Source organism: Carassius auratus, chromosome 21 (genome assembly GCF_003368295.1).
Source record: "Carassius auratus strain Wakin chromosome 21, ASM336829v1, whole genome shotgun sequence".
NCBI classification, from domain to species: Eukaryota; Metazoa; Chordata; class Actinopteri; order Cypriniformes; family Cyprinidae; genus Carassius; species Carassius auratus.
The window spans coordinates 21,753,301-21,775,364 of NC_039263.1; the positions used below are offsets into that span (position 1 = coordinate 21,753,301).

The window sequence follows — 22,064 nt, forward strand, 5'->3', positions numbered from 1 at the left end:
ATTCATTATAGTGAGAAAAGATTCTTTAGATTATTAAAATGTTCTTACTAGGAAAATTGTCCTTTTAAGAACACGAAAGGTTCTTTAGAGATCCAAAAATGGTTTCTGTCACATCACTGTAGAAAAACAGCTTTGGAACCTTACTTTTTAAAAGTGTATGAGTAAAATAAAAAATAAATAAAAACATCTTTAAAAAAATTTTGCCAGAAATATCTAAAATCTGTCGGATTTTCGGTATTTTTATTGTCTGCCAGGTACAATAAAAAGCGGGTACCCTACTATGGATAATATTTAGGGTTAGCGTGTTTATTCTAATCCTTAAATAAACTTTTATGTATTTATTTATGGTAAGGATGAACATGTAACACATGACCTTGGAACAAAAAAATAGATTGATTGCACAACCTAAACTAACTTCGTAATGCGTTTTTATTTATATTTTTTTATTATATGTATCAAAATGTATTTGCACGCTTACGTCATGGTTTACTAATCTTGACGCGTTTTGGTAACTGCGCGTTTCCGTCGCGTCCAGTAAGTCAAACCCCCCTACAGCTAATTCACAAAAGACTCGCCGCCGTGCCGAGCGCTCTGATTGGCTGAGACCGGAGCCACAGGAAGCGGCGCAGGGCTCGCTGATTGGCTGCCGATCTCTTTGTGTGCGTGCAGCTGGCGTCTGGGCTGCATTTTGAATGGTCTCGTATTGGAAGGCGAAGGTGTCCATGGGCAGCACAGCAACAAAGGAGCCAGGATGGTGTTAGTGCACGTCGGATATCTGGTCCTTCCCGTCTTCGGTTCGGTCAGAAGTAGAGGTAATAACGCCTTATTTACTGTCGCACGCGCTCGCGTCTTTTTTCACGCGTGTTTTGTGATCAAAGGCTGCTGGCCTGGCGGAGCGTCGCGTATTTTCTAACACAAATACGGAGCGATTCGCTCAGTGGCGTAACATTAGAGAACATATCAATCATATGGATAAACCAGAAAGGCAAGTGAGATTTAATAATTCACTGGGTAAATCGTTATCTGGTCACAATTTGGAAAACGCATAGCACGTTCCTTACCGTTATCCTTCGTGTCAAATATGTAGGCTTTAATTTAGAAATATCTCCGCGCGTTTATGCGTATTCGTGTGTTTGTCTTGCGCACAGCTCCTCAATGGGGCGCGTCAAACTAAAACGCAGTTGTTATGAGCTTTCAGCGCGATGCGACGAACGCGAACCTTTGTGTTATAAATCCACAAAGTCGCGCGTTTGCAGCGTCGACAGCTTTGACGGGGTTTGAGCTCGTTGCAGTGTAGATAACGCGTTACGATCCGTTAAATTCCCTCACATGCGTTCCGTCGTGTGCGGTTTTGTTTATGAATAATTAAACATGGCTTCAGCAGTCAGTGTGCTGATGGACAGCTGCAGTGCTACTGAAATATCCTCAGCTGAACCTGCCAGTAGCCCCTCACACACGAATGCATGGAACATTTGGATCGTTTTAATGTCTAAATATCGATCGCAGCATGAAGTGTGTTAAATTCTGCTATAATGGAGATTAGAAAACGAAAAAACACCTGGATCTTAAATCCCACCTTAACCAGCCATGTCTGGACAGGGAAAAAAAGGTGCATCCATGTACAGTATCTGTGCGCGTCAATAATAATAAGCAGAAATGCCGTTTTGCACCGGTATTCATATTTAATATGCAGTAAAATCATAAACTTACTATGGTTTGCATTTTATAGCCATGCTTAACCAAGATGCATTCATTTGTATAAATTGTGCAGTTAAATAATTAGTGGTTAGTTATGCATTTTGTTGACACTAACGGAATATCAGATGCATCCATGCTATAAATTGTAAAATAATAATATTCGATTCAATAGATGCAATGAGATGCATTTTTGTACCCGAATCTGTATATAAAATGTGGCATTAAATAATCATGGTATATGCATTTTACTGTCACCAGCAGAAAAACAACATATAATGCATTTATATTTATATATATATGTGTGTGTGTGTGTGTGCATTTGTGCAATAAATAATAATAGTAATATGAGGTGCATTCACTTATAGATCAGTAGGTGCATTTTGTATTTCAAACGTGTGCAATTGAATAATTTACTAGTATACAAATGTTCCTGTCGCCCATTAGCACCATTAGATAAACAAATGCATCAATACGAGAAATGTGTAAAAAATGTGTGCAATTTTAGAGTAAGCAGCAGAAGAGCAATGCATCAATATATTTGTGCAACAATAATAATTCTAGTAATTTGAGATGCATTTTGTAGCCCTACTGTACTAGCATCTATATTAAAATCTATAATATTAAATAATATGTTAGTGTATGATTTTTACCGTCACCAGCAGGAAAACAAATGCATTGATGTTTGTGTGCAATTGTGCAATTATAATAATAGTAATAATTTGAGGTGCATTTTGTAGCCATGCTCTAGCACCGATGGTTTCATTGATTGTGCTTGTATTTGTTTCTATTTTTTTTCTTGTTCCATAGTCTGGGGGCTGATTCTACATACCGCATTTTTTTTCAGAGCTCTGTTCCCTTCCATTGTGTATCTAACGATCACCCGCCGCTGCTGTGCTATAGCCTCTGCCTGCCCTGCATCTAGCTGTGTTGTGACTCCCTCTTCTCATTCCCTCTCTTTCCATCTGAAGACGACATTACAAACAAACTCTCACTCATCCAGTATCTCCTCCTGTGTAACCGACTGCAGAATAACACTCTCTCTTCTCTAGAAGAATTCTCTTGTCTTCTTATTTTTAAATGGTCATTGTTGCTTTGACGAAAATAACAACTCATTGTAGCATTTAGCTTTTTTTACGACTGTCATTGTGATTTGTCCCATACTCAGTGTGAATAGACCAACATTTTTGCTGTAAATTTCTGTCAAGTGGATGCGTTTGCCTCTCACTCGATCATAGCCGGGCTTGATCGACCCCTAAACACTGTCTCTGTCTTGTCTTCTGGAAAGGTGTGCTGTGCCAGTGGGATTTGCCACAGATTTGGACTCAGAAACTTACTAGAGAAGCTTGACATACACTTTTCTTTTCTAATTATGCATGTACAGTTGGGATCGATAATATCTCAGTCGATGGCCCTTCGTTCTTTGGGTTTCGACTCATTAATCATTTAATATATATATATATATATATTCCTTAAATGAATTATTAGCAGAAAAAGAAATTCTGTTAGTATTTGTTTACCTTTGTTGTTCGACACCCATATGCTGTGATTTGTTTTGGTTAAAAAATATTTTTGATGGATTGACAGGGCTCTAGAATGGAAAAAAATAAAATTAATAAATATTTGTAGTATTTTTAAATATTGCTATTTGTATTTTATTTCAGTTTTTATTTGCTTCTAGTTAGCAATTTTAGCGCTTTCGCTTAAACTAAACACAAATATAAATAAACTAACTGAAATGTAATGTTTTTCATCCAATATAATTATTATTATTCTGCATGATTTAGCTTTCTTACGTAACAAAAATGGTTTTAGTAATTTTAGTGGACGTTAATAACCCTGGATTAAATGGCTCGTACACTATATTTCAAGTCTTCTGACATCTTCCAAAGGAAATTTAAGTTATTATTCACTAATTATCTTCTCCACTGAAACTCTGAAATCTCATTTGCGTTCGGTGGTTTTGAAGGCCAAAAATGCAAGTGGCTCTTGTATGTGACTGAATGCAAGTTCTTCACAAGCTTTTGGAGTTTTTGGTTACTATTTATGATATGAAAAGCCTTTTGACAGCATATGGGCTGCGTAACCATTGTGGTATTATCTTCAGAGGTTGAATACATTCAGCTTTATTAATCCTCAAAGAGTAACATATGGAAACCATATTAAAGCTACTATTTCAAGACTTAAGGTTGACACAAAGCACATTTAAGATGAGCATAGTGCTCACCTGTGAAATATTTTGCTATTTGATGTGACGATGTCAAGGATAAGTTCACCCAAAAATGACTGAAACATCAGTTGAAAATATTCTCACCCTCAGGACATCCCATAGATGAGTTTGCTGCCTCATCAGATTTGGAGAAATGTGCCTTGCATCACTTGTTCACCAATAGATCCACTGCAGTGAATGGGTGCCGTCAGAGTGAGTCTAAACAGCTGATAAAAACATCAGAATAAGTCATGCACTCCAGTCTATTGAGAAACCTCTTGAGAAACAGAAAGCTGCATGTTCATAAGAAACATCAATTATTAAAGCATTTTATCTTTAAACAGGTCTCGTATCCATAATATTTCTTTCTCCAGAGAAGTTGTCTTGTCTGATTCAGGAGAGAAATATGCACAGATTAAAAGGTTTGTTCACCCCAAAAAGAAAATGCTGTTATTAATAACTCACCCTCATGTTGTTCCAAGATTAAAGATATTTTTGATGAACTTTGAAAGCTATATGACCCTCCATGGCCCGCAAAACAACTGAAGTGTTCCCAGGTCCCATCGGTAAAACTGTCCATGTGACATCAGGGGTTTAACTTCAGTTTTGCTATGCTACGAGAATACTTTTTTTTTTGGGGGCAAAGAAAACAAAAAATGATCATTTACTCAACCAACCGTTCTTCTCCCCCAAGTTACGCCTTCCGTCATTTTAGAGAGTATTACAATGCATATGCACGCTTTCCCTAAGCATAAACAACACTTATTACCCAAATTACCTTCATTCATTCCCCCCCCCCCCCCAACATAAACAGCGATGGTTATGTCCAGTACATTCTTGGGTACTCTCCAAAATGGCGGAAGACATAACTCTGGGTAGAAGAATGGTTAAGTAAATAGTTATTTTTGTTGAAGTTGAGCCACTGATGCCACATGGACTGTTTTACTGATGTATTAAGTTTCTGGACCTGGGAACATCTCCGTTGTGTTGCTGTCTAAAAATATCTAAATTTGTGTTCCGAAGATGAATGAAGCTCTTACGGGTTTGGAGCAACATGAAGGTAAGTAATTACATAACTTGAATTTTGGGGTTAACTAACCCTTTAAGCACTGTTTAAAAGCGTACACCGTTCTAAACAAATGTGAGTGCATTTTTGATATGAGAAGAGAACAAGTGATGGACTTTTTCATTGGAGGAAGCAGCATTATGGATTATGGCTATAAGCAGGGTTTTAAAGCAAACATGTCTTGATGGTGTTTTTCTTACAAATATGGAGCTTTGGGCTTCACAAGATGTTAATGAAAGATGTTGATGGACTAGATTATTATTTAATTTTTAATAATAATCAGCTGTTTGGACATTCACTCTAACGGCACCCGTTCACTGCTGAGAAATGCAATGCTACATTTCTATAAATCTGTTCTGATGAAGAAACAAACTCCTCTAGATCTTGGATGACCTGGGGGTGGGTAAACTGTCAGTGATTCTAATATTCCTTTAAAGATGACCTAAATGGTGTATGTTATTTAAGAAAAAAAGCCGCATTTGGCTTGGAAGTATTCAAATGACTCTGAAGAAACCGAAACGAGTATCAAAGTGGTAGTTTCTGGATCTTGCCTGGCACACTGCACCCGACCGCCACTCAAACCGACCCTCATTCATTTGATTTCCCCATGCTGCAAAGCCAGCATTAGCCTAGCTGTGCTGTGCGAGCGTGAATGTCATCCACTTTACAGGGATCACTAGAACTGCACTGTAGAAGTCCTCCTAGTATGGAAATGTCTCTATTTCTTTGGTTGTGGTTCTCTGCCTTCTGTTCCTGTACTAGGCTGTAATGCATGACCATGTTTGTTATTTTCCTCTTGATTTTGATTGTTTCTTTGTTTTGGAACATTGAACAGCAAACTCCAATGTATCTTTGTGTAGACATGTCCTGCTGTACTGACGTGTTGTAGCATACACATCTACCCATTGGATGCTGCTTCTGTTATGTTAACTTTATGGAGCATGGTTGGGCCTTGCCTTCGCTCTTTATTTGCATGGAATTATTATTATTATTACTATTATTATGATTACACAATTCCACTCTTACTAATATTTTCCAATAAAGACTGTAGATTTTCCCCTAATCCTCAGTGTGCTCTCTGCTGATTTCCATGTGTCGTTCCCTCAAACCCCTCCCACTCCACTCTTTGGCCCCACCCCCGAGCCATCTCTGCTCCTCCCACTCGTCAGAGTGAATCATGGGAATGTGCACTCACAAATATGGAGGCAAAGTAGTCACTTCAAGTCTCACACATCCCATCTGCATCTCACTATCTGACCTCCTGCATTAGTGTATCTCCCCTTCGTCTTCATTGTTTCTTCTGGAGAAACGGATTTCAAAGGAAAAATCGATACTTAAAGTCAACATGAAGTCAGAAATGACTGAATTTACATGCTTAATGTGCATCTGCTTTCCAATCATTTTTATTTTTTATTTTTTTGACAGTAAATCTTATTGCATTTGGAAGTACACTGGCCGTTCAAAAGTAAAGGGTAAGATATTGTTTTAAAGAAATTAATACTTTTATTCAGCAAGGATGCATTAAATTGATCAAAAGTGACTTTTTTGTTGCAGAAGATTTTTTCCAAATAAATGCTGTTCTTTTAAAACTACTTATCCACAAAAATCATTTTGATTACAGAAAATTATAAAGCAGCACAAGGGTTTTCAACCTTGATCATAATGTTTCTTGAACAGCAAATCTGCATATTAGAATTTCACTGAAGACCAGAGGAATGATGCTGAAAATTCAGCATTGCATCACAGAAATAAATTGCATTTTAAAGTGATATTAAAATAAGAAATGGTTATTTGAAACTGTAATAATATTTCACAATTTTTATAGATTTTTTTTTGTTGTTGTTTTATTTTTTGCCCAAGATAAATAGAACGTTTGGTGAGCAGAAGAGACTTCTTTCAAAAACATAGAAAACTTACCACCCCAAGCATTTGAACGGTTGAATACATCAGATTATGAAATGAAAATGATCAATTGGCTTTCATGTTGATTTTAGGGTACCTCAGGTTTAATATGATTAGCTCAGTCTAATGATGTTTATTCATAGACACCATTTTTTGATGGTTTAAATGGACGACCAATCATAAACTTGTATAGAATCTGTCAACACAGAGAATCGATCTGTTCAGATACATTATGCAAAAAGCTTATGATTACACAAACTGCAGGGAAAAATGATCTGAATAAAATCAGATGAGTTATTAGTTAAAAGGATCATGGGATAAGGGTCAGGTCATAAGAGTAGGATAAAACGCATATGAATGAGGTTTAATCTCAGCAGAACTCATTCTTAAGCTCTGCTGCTTGACCTTCAGGTGATGACCTTTATTTCTAATGATGGAGGTCAGATCATTTCTAGTCCATAAATGTCATAATCTCATACAGAAGAGTTCATGGTTTACTAGAGACTCACAATGTGCTATATACTGGATGGCGAGTGCATCGCACTATTATTCACTGATCAATATTTTTGCCCGGGTTTGTGAGGGATGCAGAGGAACAAGATCATTAGAATTCAGAGCGCGTGAACTGCACGCTCCATACGTTTCTGCTGATCTAAGAGTTTCCTTGAATTTCTGGAGCCCTGGGGAATATTTCCCACTGAGAAAATCACCGGTTTCTCCTCTGTTCTGTTCTCTGAAGGCGCTGTGAAATGAGACCATAACGATTCCATATCAACACTTTCTGCACCCTTGCACTCAAAAAATCCCATCTTGTCCTCCATGCGTGAGTGGGTTTCGTTTTCCCCCGAGGCCAAAGTCTTCGGAGCATTTTGAAATGTTTCCCGTGACCCGTTACAACACGATTTTGTCCTCATATTCACCTCAGGAAAAAAAAAAATGCAATTCAAAACCAACGGTTTCACGCAAAATACTGCTAGAAATGAGCGATGCTGAAAAACCAAGAGTTCAGAATGTAGTAAAGTTAAAATTCTAGCAATTAGTATAGAAAGCCAAAAGTGCTATTTTGAAAAAATGTCTTGTTCTTTTGTCTGTACAATGAAAGTCAGTGGTGTCCAATGTTGTTTGGACTCAACGTTCTTCAAAATCTCTTTTGCGTGTGTGTTCATTAGAAGAAACACAGTCATGGAGGTTTAGAACAACACGATATCACAGTATTCATTTGTGTGAACTCTTTTTTTTAACGCAGAGGTCAGATTCATGCTTTTATGCCATCACAACCTTACAAATAGTGGTAAACTCTTCATTCTGCATTACTCAAACACAGATCTGAAAGACCAGACACTGTTTATACTGTACATGCATTATTGCATAAAGAGGGATGATTGAGGTAGTCATTTTCTGCATATTTAGCTGTGTATATATTAACTGTTCAAATGTTATTTATATATTTCACCCCAAATCCCTTATAAATGTCTTTAACAATACGCATCAATTCAGTGCATCTTCGCTGGAAAAATGTAATTCTTAAAAAAAAATATATATATATATATATATAACATATAACATTTTTTTTAAATAACAATTTTTCCCAGCGAAGATAATATATATAAATAATATAAATAAAATTAAATAATATAGCAATCTTTTTTTTCCATAGCTATTTTGAATAGTAATATTATTTCTGATTTAGCTTTATTTTGATCAAATAAATGAGCAAAAGAGACTCCCTTGAGAAACTAAAAATCTTACAGCCCTTAACCTTTTGGACAGTCATGTGTATATATAGCGGTGTTAGTTTCATCTCTTTTTATGTACATATTGCAATTATAGTTTGAAAAGCTTCTGACTTGTTGTGAATTACACAAACCACAATAAAGTATTCCAAAGATCTGTTTAATATTAAAATTCTTAAAAGGTTTTAAGGCATCACCAAAGCAGGATTATGTTAGAAAATAGCAACCTTTTCACTTACTCTGTGTTATTTTTCCCCCTATGTTGTGGGGATAAAGATAGTATAGTAGAGTATCTAAGTAAGGTAAACAAAACAACTTTTGTTTAACAGAATTTTTTTGCATTGGTTAGTAGAACTTTTCGAAAGTTGGATTTTTTTTTACAGTGTATGTAAATGGGAAGGCCCATAGACCATGATAACCCTGTGTGGGTGTGTGTGTGTGTGTGTGTGTGTGAGCTGGACAGCTGAACAGCTGAAATAGAACTTTGAGGAGCAGCTGTCAAACCCCGCCCCTCCCCCTCCTCAATCCCATCATTCCCTCCCCCTCCGTGTGTCTCTCCATCTGTCTGTGTTATGTCCGTCACTCAATCCGTGTGACTGCTGAATCAGCCGGGTCCACTCTCACAAACACCTGTCATCAGGGCTGATCCACCTTCTTTTGCAACACAGGAACCAAGTGATTTACAGTGAATGTGTGAGACGTCCGCTTCATTAGCCACTGTAGGCAAATAACTAGACAAATAATGCTAGGAAACGGTATATCGCTTTTCATAACACTATCTTAAAATCAATTTTGACCTTTAAAGACACCATTTTGTCATAATTTTGACTTCTAATTATGACTTTCTAGGTCATAACTTTGACTTTTTTTATCTCATAACAATGTTTTGATTTTTATCATAAATTGATTTATTGTCGAAATTTAAACTTTTTTTATCACATAGTTAGGATTTATGTAATTTTCTTCTTTGTATACATGGTGGAAATAGGCTTCCAAATTTATATAAAAATAAGATGGATAGTTTCCATCTTAAACAAGCTCTCCAGCCTGACACCATTAGGTCTAGTATATTTCCCCTGAAAAACACACACAACTAATCCTGAGGGAATGGGATCAGTTGGATCTGTGGTAATCCAGATAAAGAACGAGTCCTACCTGCCGTAACGCGGGACGTTAGATCCAGCAAGGTGTCGAAGCGTAAGATTCGTCAGCTGGCTTCAGTTATATAAAGAACAGGTAATATTCTCTGAAGCTGGACATCAATCAGAACGGCTGGCTCTGGTTCTGCTTCATGTTCTGCTAATAAGATAATACACCACACCACTAACACTTACAAACATTTACCATGGTAAACATAGTTTCTTTTAAATTGCCATTTACTCCAGATATTATTTCTACTATATAAAAAACTACATTGAAATCGCAAATAGTTCATTTGATTTTGATTTTGATTTTTTATTATTAGATTTTAGAATTTTTATTAAGCTACTGTTATTTTATTTATTTTGTCTTTGCTTTATTTTGTCAGTGGCTAATGCCAAATTATACCTTTTTTTTAGACCATATTTTTTATTTTTTTCATTAATTTAATTTGAATTTATTTTTATTTTTTTTTTATTGTAATTTCGTTTGCTATTCTGTTTATTTTAATGTTTTACTTTTGACAAACATAAAATTTTAGTTGGTTGTTTTCATTTATTTATTTTGTTTTAGATATTTCTGTAATAATAATAACTGCAGTACATGTGGTATTTTCGCAGAAACCAATGTTACTATAGTAAATAAAAAATGTAAGTGAAATTTTGCAAACTGCATTTAGAATGGAATATGATTGTACTCTTTAACGAATGCTGTGCATTTTATGCTGTATACTGCATACTATTTAAAAAAAATTATATATATATAATGTGTGTATATGATTTTTTTTATTTACTTATATAACGATTTATAAATGATTTAATACCATTTCCTGGATCAGTCTGAATATCTGAAACCTTTTTACATTTAAAAAGCCGTACAGTTAATGTCACATGTCATCATTTTATGTAAATGGAATCTAGTTATTATCTTAGAAATAAATGTTTATTTTGCATATTGAGCACAGCATTCTGGACTATAGCCTTGTCATCTTCACCTGTTGTCTCTGATCTCTGATGGGATATTGCTTGTCCCGTACAGGAGCACATTTTAGCAGGCACCAGCATAGTCATGCTACCTCCTGCCGGCATTTCCACCTGGCTGCTACAGCAACGCCGCTGCCTGCTGAGTTCCCGCCCCCTCCCCTCGCCCCGCCTCAGTACCAGGAAGTCCCGCCCCCTTTCTTACCTCAGGCCTTACAGCAGCAATACCTCATCCAGCAACAGCTACTGCAGCGCAGGTACAAAACACACACCTGTACATGTTCAGTTATATAAAAGTTATATTTATTTAAGGTAAAAGACAAAATAAGAAGAAAATAAAAAAAATTGATAAATAAAACGTCCATTCTATTCCTCATACTTCCGCATCTCATCAGACGCACACAGGAGCGAGTCCCGCTGAACACACATCGGTTACGCCCAGGATATGAATATGCTCCGCCCCTCCATGTCCCTCAGCCAATCCCACAGCAGCCCAGATACCTGGCCGAAGGCACTGATTGGTGAGTTGTTCAAAACCACACGCATACAAAACAGCAGTAAAATATTGCAATTAATTTCCACCATAGAATGGGTAAATGTGACGAATTCAGGCTTTTCTTTGTGTGTATATATATATATATATATATATATATATATATTATATATATATATATATATATATATATATATATATATATTATATATATATATATATATATATATATATATATATTGCAGTTTCTAACTCAGTTCAAACTTTGTATTTTTTATTAATATAAACTTTGCAATTGCAAGTTAGAAACTTGTTATTGTGAGTTTACATCTCACAGTTTTGATGTTAGTTGTACTTGTTTAGAATTCTGAGTTTGAATCTCAATTTACATCTTAATTTAGAATTTTTTTTCAGAATTCTAAATTAGGAATTCTTCCTCTGGGAATTCTCAGTTGACATCTTGGAATTTTTTCATCCTTGAGTATGCATTTTGCAATTTTGACTGTATTCTCTCTGAATTCTGAGTTTATTCTTTTAATTGCGAGTTTACAGCTCGCAATTGACGTTTTTTGTTTAGAATTCGGAGTTTATATTTTTACTTTTTTCTTCTCAATTCAGACTTTTTTTCAGAATTCTAAGTTTACATTTTGCAATTGAGACCGCTTTCTGTGGGAATTTTCAGTTGGCATCTTGGAATTCTGACTTTATCTTTTAATTCTGAGTTTACATCTCAATTCAGTCAGTTCTGTTTTTGGTTTGTTTGTTTTTTGCAAAAAAACATTGTAGTGTAACATTGCAACTTTTTAACTCTGATTTTTTTCTCGCAACTGTGAGTTATCGTCTTGCAATCCTGAGCTACATATCCCAAAAGCATCATAAGCCTAAATGCATCGTAGACCCATTGAAACCATGCAGTCCTGACTTTTTTCTCAGAATTGTGATCAAAGTCACAATTATATCTATATTTTTTTCTTTTTTATTCTATGGCAGAGGTAAGCTTCCATAGCAAATAAACTTCCTTAATATTTAGGAATGATCTTCATAGTCACAAAAAACATACAGTACATAAATTCCCTGCTGCTGATGTTGTTTTGAAATTGCTTTTATTAAGTTGTAAATGTGTGCTTTTAGGGACCTAAGCGTGGACGCAGGAGTGCCATATCAGTATCCTCTGCAGCAGATCCCTCAACCCTACCAGCATTACCTGGCCTCTCCCAGAATGCACCACCTCCCCAGGAACACCTCCTCCACCCAAGTGGTGAGTGTTTATATATATAAATATATCACATTATATGCAAATATTCTCTATATGAAAAAGGTATTACTTTTTACTTTTTTTCTTTATTTAGAAGTGTTTTATAGTAAGTGCAAGTGTTGAATGTGGTCCAATGTTTGTAGCAGACATGTACAGTATGTTGTGTTTCCTATAGGTTGTCCATGAGATCAGGAATTATCCGTATCCACAGCTCCACCTGCTGGCACTGCAGAGCTTGAGTCCCAGCAGACACTCATCAGCTGTTCGAGAGAGCTATGAGGTAAAACACACACAGACAGGTGAACAGTAACTCACATACATAGCTTTTTTGCTCTGTTTAACACCGAGTCTGTGATCGTGTGCAGGAGCTGCTACAGCTGGAGGATCGACTGGGAAGCGTCAACCGAGGGGCCATACAGACCACCATAGAGAGATTCACCTTCCCACACAAATACAAGAAGGTACATGCACACACTGTTCATATTCAAACCTTCATTTTCATGTCCTTACACACTTGTGTCTGTGTTTGTGTGTGTGTAGCGGAAGCCGCTGGAGCTGAAGTTATATGAGAGTGAGGAAGAGTCAGATGTGGATGAGAAATGCACCATTTGCCTCTCCATGCTGGAGGATGGAGAAGATGTCAGGTAGTATATAATAAAGACAGATGAAACTATACACTGTCGTTCAAAAACATTGGTCAGTAAGATTATATTTTAATGTTTTTGGAAAAAAGAATATTCTGCCCACCATTTATTTGATCAAATATCAAGTAAAATCCGTTATACTGTGACATATCATTACAGTTTAATACAATTGTATTCCATTTGAATATATTGTAAAATGTAATTTATTCCTGTGATGCAAAGCTGTATTTTCAGCATCATTCCTCCAGTCTTCAGAGTCACATGATCCTTCAGAAATCATTATAATATACTGATTTTCTGAATAGATAACATTGCTGTTCTAAAAAAAAAAATTAATAATTTATTAGATTTTTTTTTTTTTTGTGGCATTATAAATGTCTTTTCTGTCACATTTAATCAATTTATTGCATCCTCCCTGCATAAAAATAATACTAATTATAATAATAATAAAAAAAGTTTTTGTTCAAACTTTTGAACAAAAGTATAACACCAGGAGTTGATGAGCAGATAATTAATTGCATGAAAATGTGTTTTTAAATTATTTATATGTGAACTTAAAACCACTGGAGGTACAAATGTTTGCATCCTTAAATGTTACTATAAATGCTACGGTTAAAGTATTTTTTTTTTTAATATTTTGAATTGACTTTTATTTTTGTATTTTTAGTGTTTCCTTTTCATTTCAGTAATTTTTGCATCTACATTTGTAATTATTTTCATATTTCCTTTTAACCTTAATTCATTTGTATTTCAGTTTTTAACAGAGCATGTCTAAATACAAAATGCAGTATGGTAATGCAGTTCAACTCATCCTAATAAACGATCTCTCTCTCTCTCTCTCTCTCTCTCTCTCTCTCTCTCTCTGTTTTCAGGCGGTTACCCTGTATGCATTTGTTCCATCAGGTGTGTGTGGATCAGTGGCTGGCCACCAGTAGGAAGTGTCCCATCTGCAGAGTGGACATCCAAACACAGCTCACCCCTGAGAGCTGAAACGCACCCGGCGAAACAACACGCATTAAAAAATAACTCTCATTCACACACATGCTCTATTTCACTCTTATACATCCACACACAAACACACACACACACACACTTTATATTATCTACACACGTGTATGATGAGCCATCCAACACACACTAAACACACACTCACACGCTTTACTGAGCCAATGACAATAACTGACACTACACACACACACACACACACACACACACACACACACACACGTGCTGGTAGAAACTAAAAAGGGTCTGTTGCGAGGATTGATTCTGTCTGTAGGGAAATGGTGTGTGTCCGTAGCATATGTGTGTGTATTTGTGCAATTCCTTAAGCCATGAACTTTACTAAAGACCCTCAGCTTGCATACAATACACACACACTCACACACTTACATGTTACATTTAATCTATACATGGCGGATAAGACACTGTCAAATCTAGCTGCTGGAGTGTGTGTGTGTGTGTGTGTCCACTGTATTTCTGATCTGCAATACTGCTTTAGTCTTACACACTGGAGCTACTTCGGCTTGAGTGTGTGCATTTGTGCGCTTGTTCACCATTTTGGTGCGTGTATGTGTGTTAATATTTTCATGGTTAATCAGCGCACGATGGTGCATGTAGAGAAGCCAAAAAAGAACACGCAACAACAAGAAAAAACACAAAAGCAACTCATTTCCGAGACAGCAGGAGGACGGCTGTTGTCTTACAAAAAAAATAAAAAATACGCGGAAAATGTCGTGATTGGTGGACTCGTGTAGATAGGCGCAGTAGTAGTTGCATGCATCTGTGCTTGGGTTGTTGTTTCAAGGTACACCTGGAAGAGTGCGTAGGCGTGTGCGCGCGAATGCATGGATGTGTATTAGCTCCTTTAAGCTGTGACGATCCGTAACATTATCAGACTCATGTAGCGCGTGTGTGTGCGTGTTTGTGTGCGCGAAAGAGACCCTGCCATGACCTTTGACCCTAAATGCCTACTGAAAAAAAGCACATGTGAGCATAGCTAAAGTGCCCGGCCTCACTCTGGTGCTGCGCTGCCATGATTACTGTATTTATTATTGGTATTTAAAACATGCAGTATTTGGAGGGGGCGGGGCTTGTGTGTGTCCAACGGTGTTCTTGTGTGACAGGTCTCCCCTCGTGGTTGCTATGCTGGTTGCTATGCTGTATTGCTAGAACTACAATGTAGAATGTGGTGTGATAGAGGACCATCCGCCAACAGCACAAAAGCAGGTCGAGACGGATGAGCGCCACGCAGGAATTATTCGTATTTGGCCCGAAACATACGCAGGTAGTTTTCTGTTTCAGCTCAAATTTCATGAATCTTGCTGAACAAGTTAATGTTGACATGTTTACAGCTAGCTACACAAACAATAGCACATCCGGTTTAATGGTGCACAAGTTTGAACACTGGCGCCCTCTTGAGCACTGAAGTTTGCAAAAATGCACATTATGCAATGCGTATGTTTCTGGCCTTCGTTGTTTATAGTTTTAAACACTTCCAGTTTAATTTGAACAACTTGCAACAAGGATATTCCTTTTATATGGATTGTGTTTCCACAAAAATGTCTGGTTCAATTTTGCTTTATGTAAATTTGGCAAATTTCAGGGTGTGTTCAAAATCTAACAATCTACCCTGTATAAGCATTCAGCTATGGAAGCTTGTTTACACTATTGGATAACCAAATATATATATATAAAAAATTCATTTTTAGTCTGTAATTCGGATATTTTTTGCACAACTCTGAGAAAAAAACTTCAAAGACAAAATTGTGAAATAAGAAACTGCTCCTTGTTTTATTATTTATTCCTTGCTGAAGCAAAAAAAAAAAAATGTAAACACAGAATTCAGAGATAGAATTGCAATATGTAAACTCAGAATTGGCAGAGAAAATCATAAATCATATGATTTTGCCCGCATTCACCAATTTTCGATAACAAAATACATTCTGAGATTGCTTTAATAAAGCATAAATTTTATTTTTTGTTACATTTTGCTTCATTGTGACCCAAAGGTAAATAAAAAAACATTTAAGTTCATAACGAAGCTGTATTCGTTTCAGCCAATGAGCTTCATTTTTGCCTGTGTTGGCTCCTCCCCCCGGTGTTCTGTGTGTTGATTGGCGGATGATGGCTTGTGTTGATCGTTACACAGGGTTATGTCCGTTGAAATGCCTTAAGTATTTAACAATCATAATTTATTACTAACTGTAGATATCGTGGGTACGTATTTAATTTTGTATAGTTTCATTTTTTTTGCAATGGAATCATATTTTATTTATTTAGAAATAACACAAAATGATTAAACTCTTACCTCATGTTTGAGTTGGTTTGCGGGAATGCTTCGCATGCGGTTGGTCGTGTTCGTGTGTGTTTCTCCCTTTGGTGCTGTGACCTTACTGACATTCCGCTTGCTGATTGGTCAGACATGGCAGCGGAGTGGGAGTATTATGGGTTTTGATTCGCTGTCCTGTTTGCACTCTTAGTTTTCCAAGGCCACCCTCTCACTGGCATCATTTTACCACTCTGGCGACCTTTGCAACACAATCTTCCTCTCTTTCTCTTTCTCTACTCTTCTCTCTGGAAGTCTTTCTTAATGTTTACATGATCTATACCTCTCTCGTCTCATGTCTGTCTACAGTCTCTCTTTCTCTGTTTAACATTTTCATTCTTGTTAATGTTTACATCCTCTACTTGCTTGCTTTCTCTTTCCTCGTGCTTTTTTTCTTTAACAGTCTTAAATTCTTAATTTTTACATTCTCTCTCTTTCTAAGGGTGTGTTCGAAATCTAGCAAGCTGCACTACATAGGAAGTTACCTTATAAGGCAGCATACTAACTAAAAAGAAACCTTTTAAGTGACTGATTTCAAACAAAGTACAGAGACAGCGACACTTATACAAAGTGCACAAGAGATCTGATCTCAGATATACAGGGGGAAATATTGGTGTAGAAATTACTTTCAAAATGCAAAGAAACCGCAATTGCCACATTGAATTAAACATGAAATATTTAAGGAAAAATAAATTATTTTGTTGTAATGCATACTTAATATATATAATAATATTTATAATTTTGCCCGCATTCTCCACCAGCTTTTGTGACAGTAACTGCATAGGGCACTGCATATGCTACTGTCTAGTCTAAGTAGGATACTCACTAGATTTTGAAACGAGCTCATTTTTTCTCAATCTTTCATTTCTATTTCTGTTTCATCTCTGTTATTGGTTATTGGGCATGTGAATCGTCTTTCCTCTGTCCTAGTTCATTTTGCCAGTCTCTCTCTCTCTCTCTCTCTTTCTCCCTGTCTCATGGCAGGGTCAGGACTAACAGAGTATGATAAAGCACAACAGATTTAAAATGCATGTTTTTCTCAGGTTTGAATATATACATGACTAAACAGAAATATACAGCTACATAGAGAAAATAAAAACTAGTGCAGATGTTCTACTAATGATATTAGAAGATAGATTTTTTTTTTTTTTTTGCTGCTGCTGCTTGCATTTGAAAAACAAACAAAACAAAACACAAAAAAAAGACATTAATAATAATAATGTTGTCCTAAAAGTGCCAGTGACAGGGGTGCCGCGTGCTGTGGGTGTTTTTTCACTAGCGGATTTTCTAGCAGAATATAGACTATTTATCATTCATATTAAAGCAATAGCGCCTCCTGCTGGTGTGACTGCTAGTACGTAACTGGTCGAGTAAATAAAGTCTGTGTAAAATGTTAGAATTCTCTTTTGGTGGAATTTTTGTACCTTATTTATTACTACTACTAATGATGAATTTAAAAGTGGCATCGCTAAAATGTTTTTGGTTTCGTTTTCATTTTGTTTAATTTCAAAGCTTGTACATTATCCTTTTTGTATGTGCTCATTTTGTAATAAAAATGTTGAAATGCTTAAACACCTGTCTTTCTGTATCAAACATCATATCACTTGAAAAAATTCAGCATAAACATGGTGGCATCTGGTTTTATGTGGTTTCTGGCTGGTCCAAGCTAATATAGATTTTATGCACAAACAGGACGCTTTGCACAAGCTAATTTGTAACATGCATATTGTTTTATTTAGTAGAATTGTAAATTAATCAATATGTTGAGAGAGCAGTATATCCATTATAACACTAGAGGGCCAAACAGACTGTTTTAAATGCCTAATGAGACCATATATGCTAAAACCAAATGCAAACAACATTTTATATTATATTATCATCTTTGCCATTTATTTGTGAATATACGGAGTAAGAGAGACAAGAGTATATCTGTTGCCTGTTATATTCTTATTTATTTTTTATAATTTATTAAATGCATTACATTCTGTGTTAACAAAGCACATTATTCACTCTCACACTAAAAAAGAAAATGCTTAAAGGGACAATAAGTAACTTTTTAGGTATTTTATTATCTAAAATCAATATTTTTATTCATAAATATGCCCTCAGTGGTGTACAAATACCTATGCCAATGTTTAAACTAATCCTCGTAAATGAAGAATTTATTATCTTTATATACATGGGACGGGTAGGTCGACGGAGGCTTCCATGTAGTTCCGCCATCTTGCAAAACTATAATAGCAGAGAGGGACAAAAAGTACTAAGCCAACGCGTTTCCACAGCGCGTTTTCGGTCAGAGCCAGAAACGCAGGTGCAGAGCAGTGAGAGGCGCTTGAAACTGCACCAGCAAGTTTAAAAGTCTGGATTGCATTCTTATTATGGACCATACATATGCCGCGCCACAGGAGAAGAAAACATCGTCGCCAAAACAGTCAAAAATAGAACGTAAAAGGAAACGTGACCGTAGATTACAGAAAACAAGAGTTAATGTCGGGGAAGCTTTTTCTAGGTGGAAAGAGCTAATGCTGGATAAAGATTTCAAAAGAGACGCTGAAGTGGCCAGTTTTCTTCTCGACAGATAAGTCAGTGTTACAATCTATATTATAATATTTTTTTCATATCTAACAATGCATATAATTCAGAAAATATAACGAATAAAGAAGACATAACTACTAATTACAATATTTCATGTTTTCCACAGTCAGTAATTCATACTGTAACATTTGTTTGTTTATGGTCATGTTGCAGTTTGTTTGAAATAACACACCTGTTCACCTGAAGGAAAACTCGACGAAGTGCTATTAGAAGACATCCTGTCAAAGCCTTTTGGTACATATCGCCTACCGTAGATGCAACGCGCATTTGAAAAAGCGAGGCGCTGGAGAGCAAAATTAGTTTGAATGCAAAATACCTTTTCACCACTAGATGGGAGTAATTCCTACTTAGTGTCCCTTTAATGCTCACCAATCAATTTATTTGCTTAAAATACAGTAAAAAACAGTTAAATTATGAGATATTACAATGTAAAATAACTTTATTTTCTGTTTAAATATATGTAAGAATGTAATTTATTACTTTAATGCAAAGCTGTATTTTCAGCATCATTCCTCCAGTCTTCAGTGTCACATGATCTTCAAGAAATCATTCTAATATATTGATTTGCTGCTCAAGAATGTACAAAAGAACAGCGATTCATTTGTAAAATAATTAATTTGTAACATGTCTTTACGGTCACTTTCAATCCGTTTAATGCATCCTTACTAAAATACATTTTAATGTCTTACCAAAACTTTTTTAAGTTTGATATGTTGACTTTAAGGCCTTTTAGAGGAAAAGAAACACTGTGCTCTAGATCAGTGGTTTTCAACCTGTGTTCCGCGGGCTCCTAGTGGGTCGCGGTGGTATTGCAGATGGGCCGCCAATTACTATTAAAATAAATAATATTGTTAACATATGTAAAAATGTCTAAATCATAACATAATAACATCATTTCATATATCTAATTAAATGACAAAAAACAAATATTAAACTTACTATGCTTCCACTATTCGAGCTCGCTGATTGGTTTAAGAATAAACCACCGATTTATCTTAGATATTTTTGCTGCATATACAATCGTCATAAATTCCCGATTCGTGCGTGCGCGATTTCTAAATCGCTTTATAGCACAAATTTCCGTAGCCCTGACCTCCCGCAGTATGCTATCCGATTCAATCAGAAAGCAGTGCGCCTAGCGAGAGAACAGAACAGACTGAGCATGTGCCAAACAAAAACTCTAATTTATATCTGAAAATTAAGGCTAGTCAAACTAGTTCTTAAGACAAAGCCTTAGCATGGTGACTATAAGCCCTTTCACACATACAGACGTTTCCGGAAAATTACTGGTAAATTTCCATAAAGAGTTCATGTGTGAACAGGATCTTTTAAAAAATACCGGTAAATTCGTTCAGGAAATTTAACGGTATGAGAAGTTGTAACATTACCAGTAAATTCGGAATTCTGCTGTGTGTGAACGCAGAATGAAAATTACCGGTAGGAGCACGTAAGAGTTCAGAACGCGGTGACGTAAGACGTCTTCCAATCATCAAGCATTCACCCAATGTTTAAGAAAATAAAATAAATGTCATCCATCCAACTGAAGCGACAGTGAAATTAAGGCGCTTCCTATTATCCGGTAGGATGAAGTAGCCTAATTTGTCGTCATCTGAGAGAAACTGTTAGTGATGCAGTAACATATGATAAAATAACTGTTAACTGTCGCCAACAAAGTCAGGTCATCAATAAACTGAAAACATTGTGTCTTAATATCTAAAAAATAAACGACCATCACAAACGAAGTAGTATTGGGAGTATTTCTTGTTCCCATTATGACTTTTGTCCGTCTATTTGGGGGTTCTGCTACTCCACAAATCTTGTAGGCCTAGCTCTACGTGGATCTCAACCCGCGGCACGGCATGAAATCACACGCTGCCCACCATGCCGAACACAATAAATAATAAAAACAATAACTTTAAGTTTTACAACTTAATTTTACAACTTAATTTTAATTTTAGTTTTTACATAGGGAAAAACAGATAGGGCACAAACGAGAAGTCGGAGCAGTGAAGAAGAGTGCTTGACATTCCTACTTAACGAAATAATAAAAACAAACAACAAAAAATCTAAATACAATCATAATCCGTTTAGGAGGCGCATCTAATGAGGAGTCAGGCAACTTCATCCTTGGGGCACAGACTCAGAAAACACTAGTCTATTAGTAAATAATTCAAATATATTTTTACTATTTCCCTCTGTCACATTCATGGTAATTTTTCCGGTGCTTTGGGACATATTTTGAACTCAATTTATACGCACAACATGTTTATCTGCGCTGATAGACTATTTGATATGAATTTGGATCAGGCTACATTTGTGAATGCACCTTTTCTGCAAAGTGCGTCTTACAGACTGCAATTTACAATCGCAACTTCATTGTGCTATTAATCCTTTCAATCCGATTTTCACTAAATTGGTCAGCTCCAGACAGCATCGGGTGTTTTATTAATGGGGAGTATACTAATTATTCAAAACAGTCATCTATTACGATGTCTCTGTAACAAAAGCAGTTACATGAATAATAAATTTAAAAAAAAAATTAAACCATAAACAGAAATACTGAACACGTATTACCCTCCGTGTTTAAAAATACAAGCGCAGCTGTTTAGAGATTAATTACGTCACAGAATTTACCGGTATTTTGGAATGGATGTGTGAATGGTGCTTTTCTGGAAAAAAGACGGAATGTCGTTGACTGTGTGAACAGCGCATTTTTGAATTTACCTGTAAAGTCGTTCTGGTAATTTTACGGAACTTTACTGGTATTACTGTGTGAAAGAGGCTATAATGCTATAATATATGTTAATGCAACTGGCCCCAGAATATTCTAAAACAGTGTAAATAGGACAGTAACACTAATGGAGAGGAATAACGATAGAAACTGAGGACAAATATTCACTTACCATCATGATGTCTTTCTTTCTTTCATTCTTTCTAAATCAGTTTGAATTCCTCTTCAGTTTTCTGGCGGATGAACTAGTGCGTTCTGCTCATCTTGACGTTGTTTCTGCAGTAAGCTGACAC

General features: G+C 36.1%; 1 protein-coding gene across 1 annotated transcript; it reads left to right on the forward strand.

Annotated features, from left to right (window-relative positions):
* The first annotated feature begins 633 nt into the window (after positions 1-633).
* Positions 634-18,017, forward strand: LOC113038927 (E3 ubiquitin-protein ligase RNF165-like). The gene is made up of 8 exons (XM_026196743.1): positions 634-812; positions 10,784-10,982; positions 11,121-11,246; positions 12,350-12,476; positions 12,649-12,753; positions 12,839-12,934; positions 13,014-13,117; positions 13,990-18,017. The coding sequence occupies exons 1-8, from the start codon at positions 752-754 to the stop codon at positions 14,105-14,107; spliced, it is 936 nt and encodes a 311-aa protein (XP_026052528.1). The 5' UTR covers positions 634-751; the 3' UTR covers positions 14,108-18,017.
* The last annotated feature ends 4,047 nt before the right edge of the window (positions 18,018-22,064 follow it).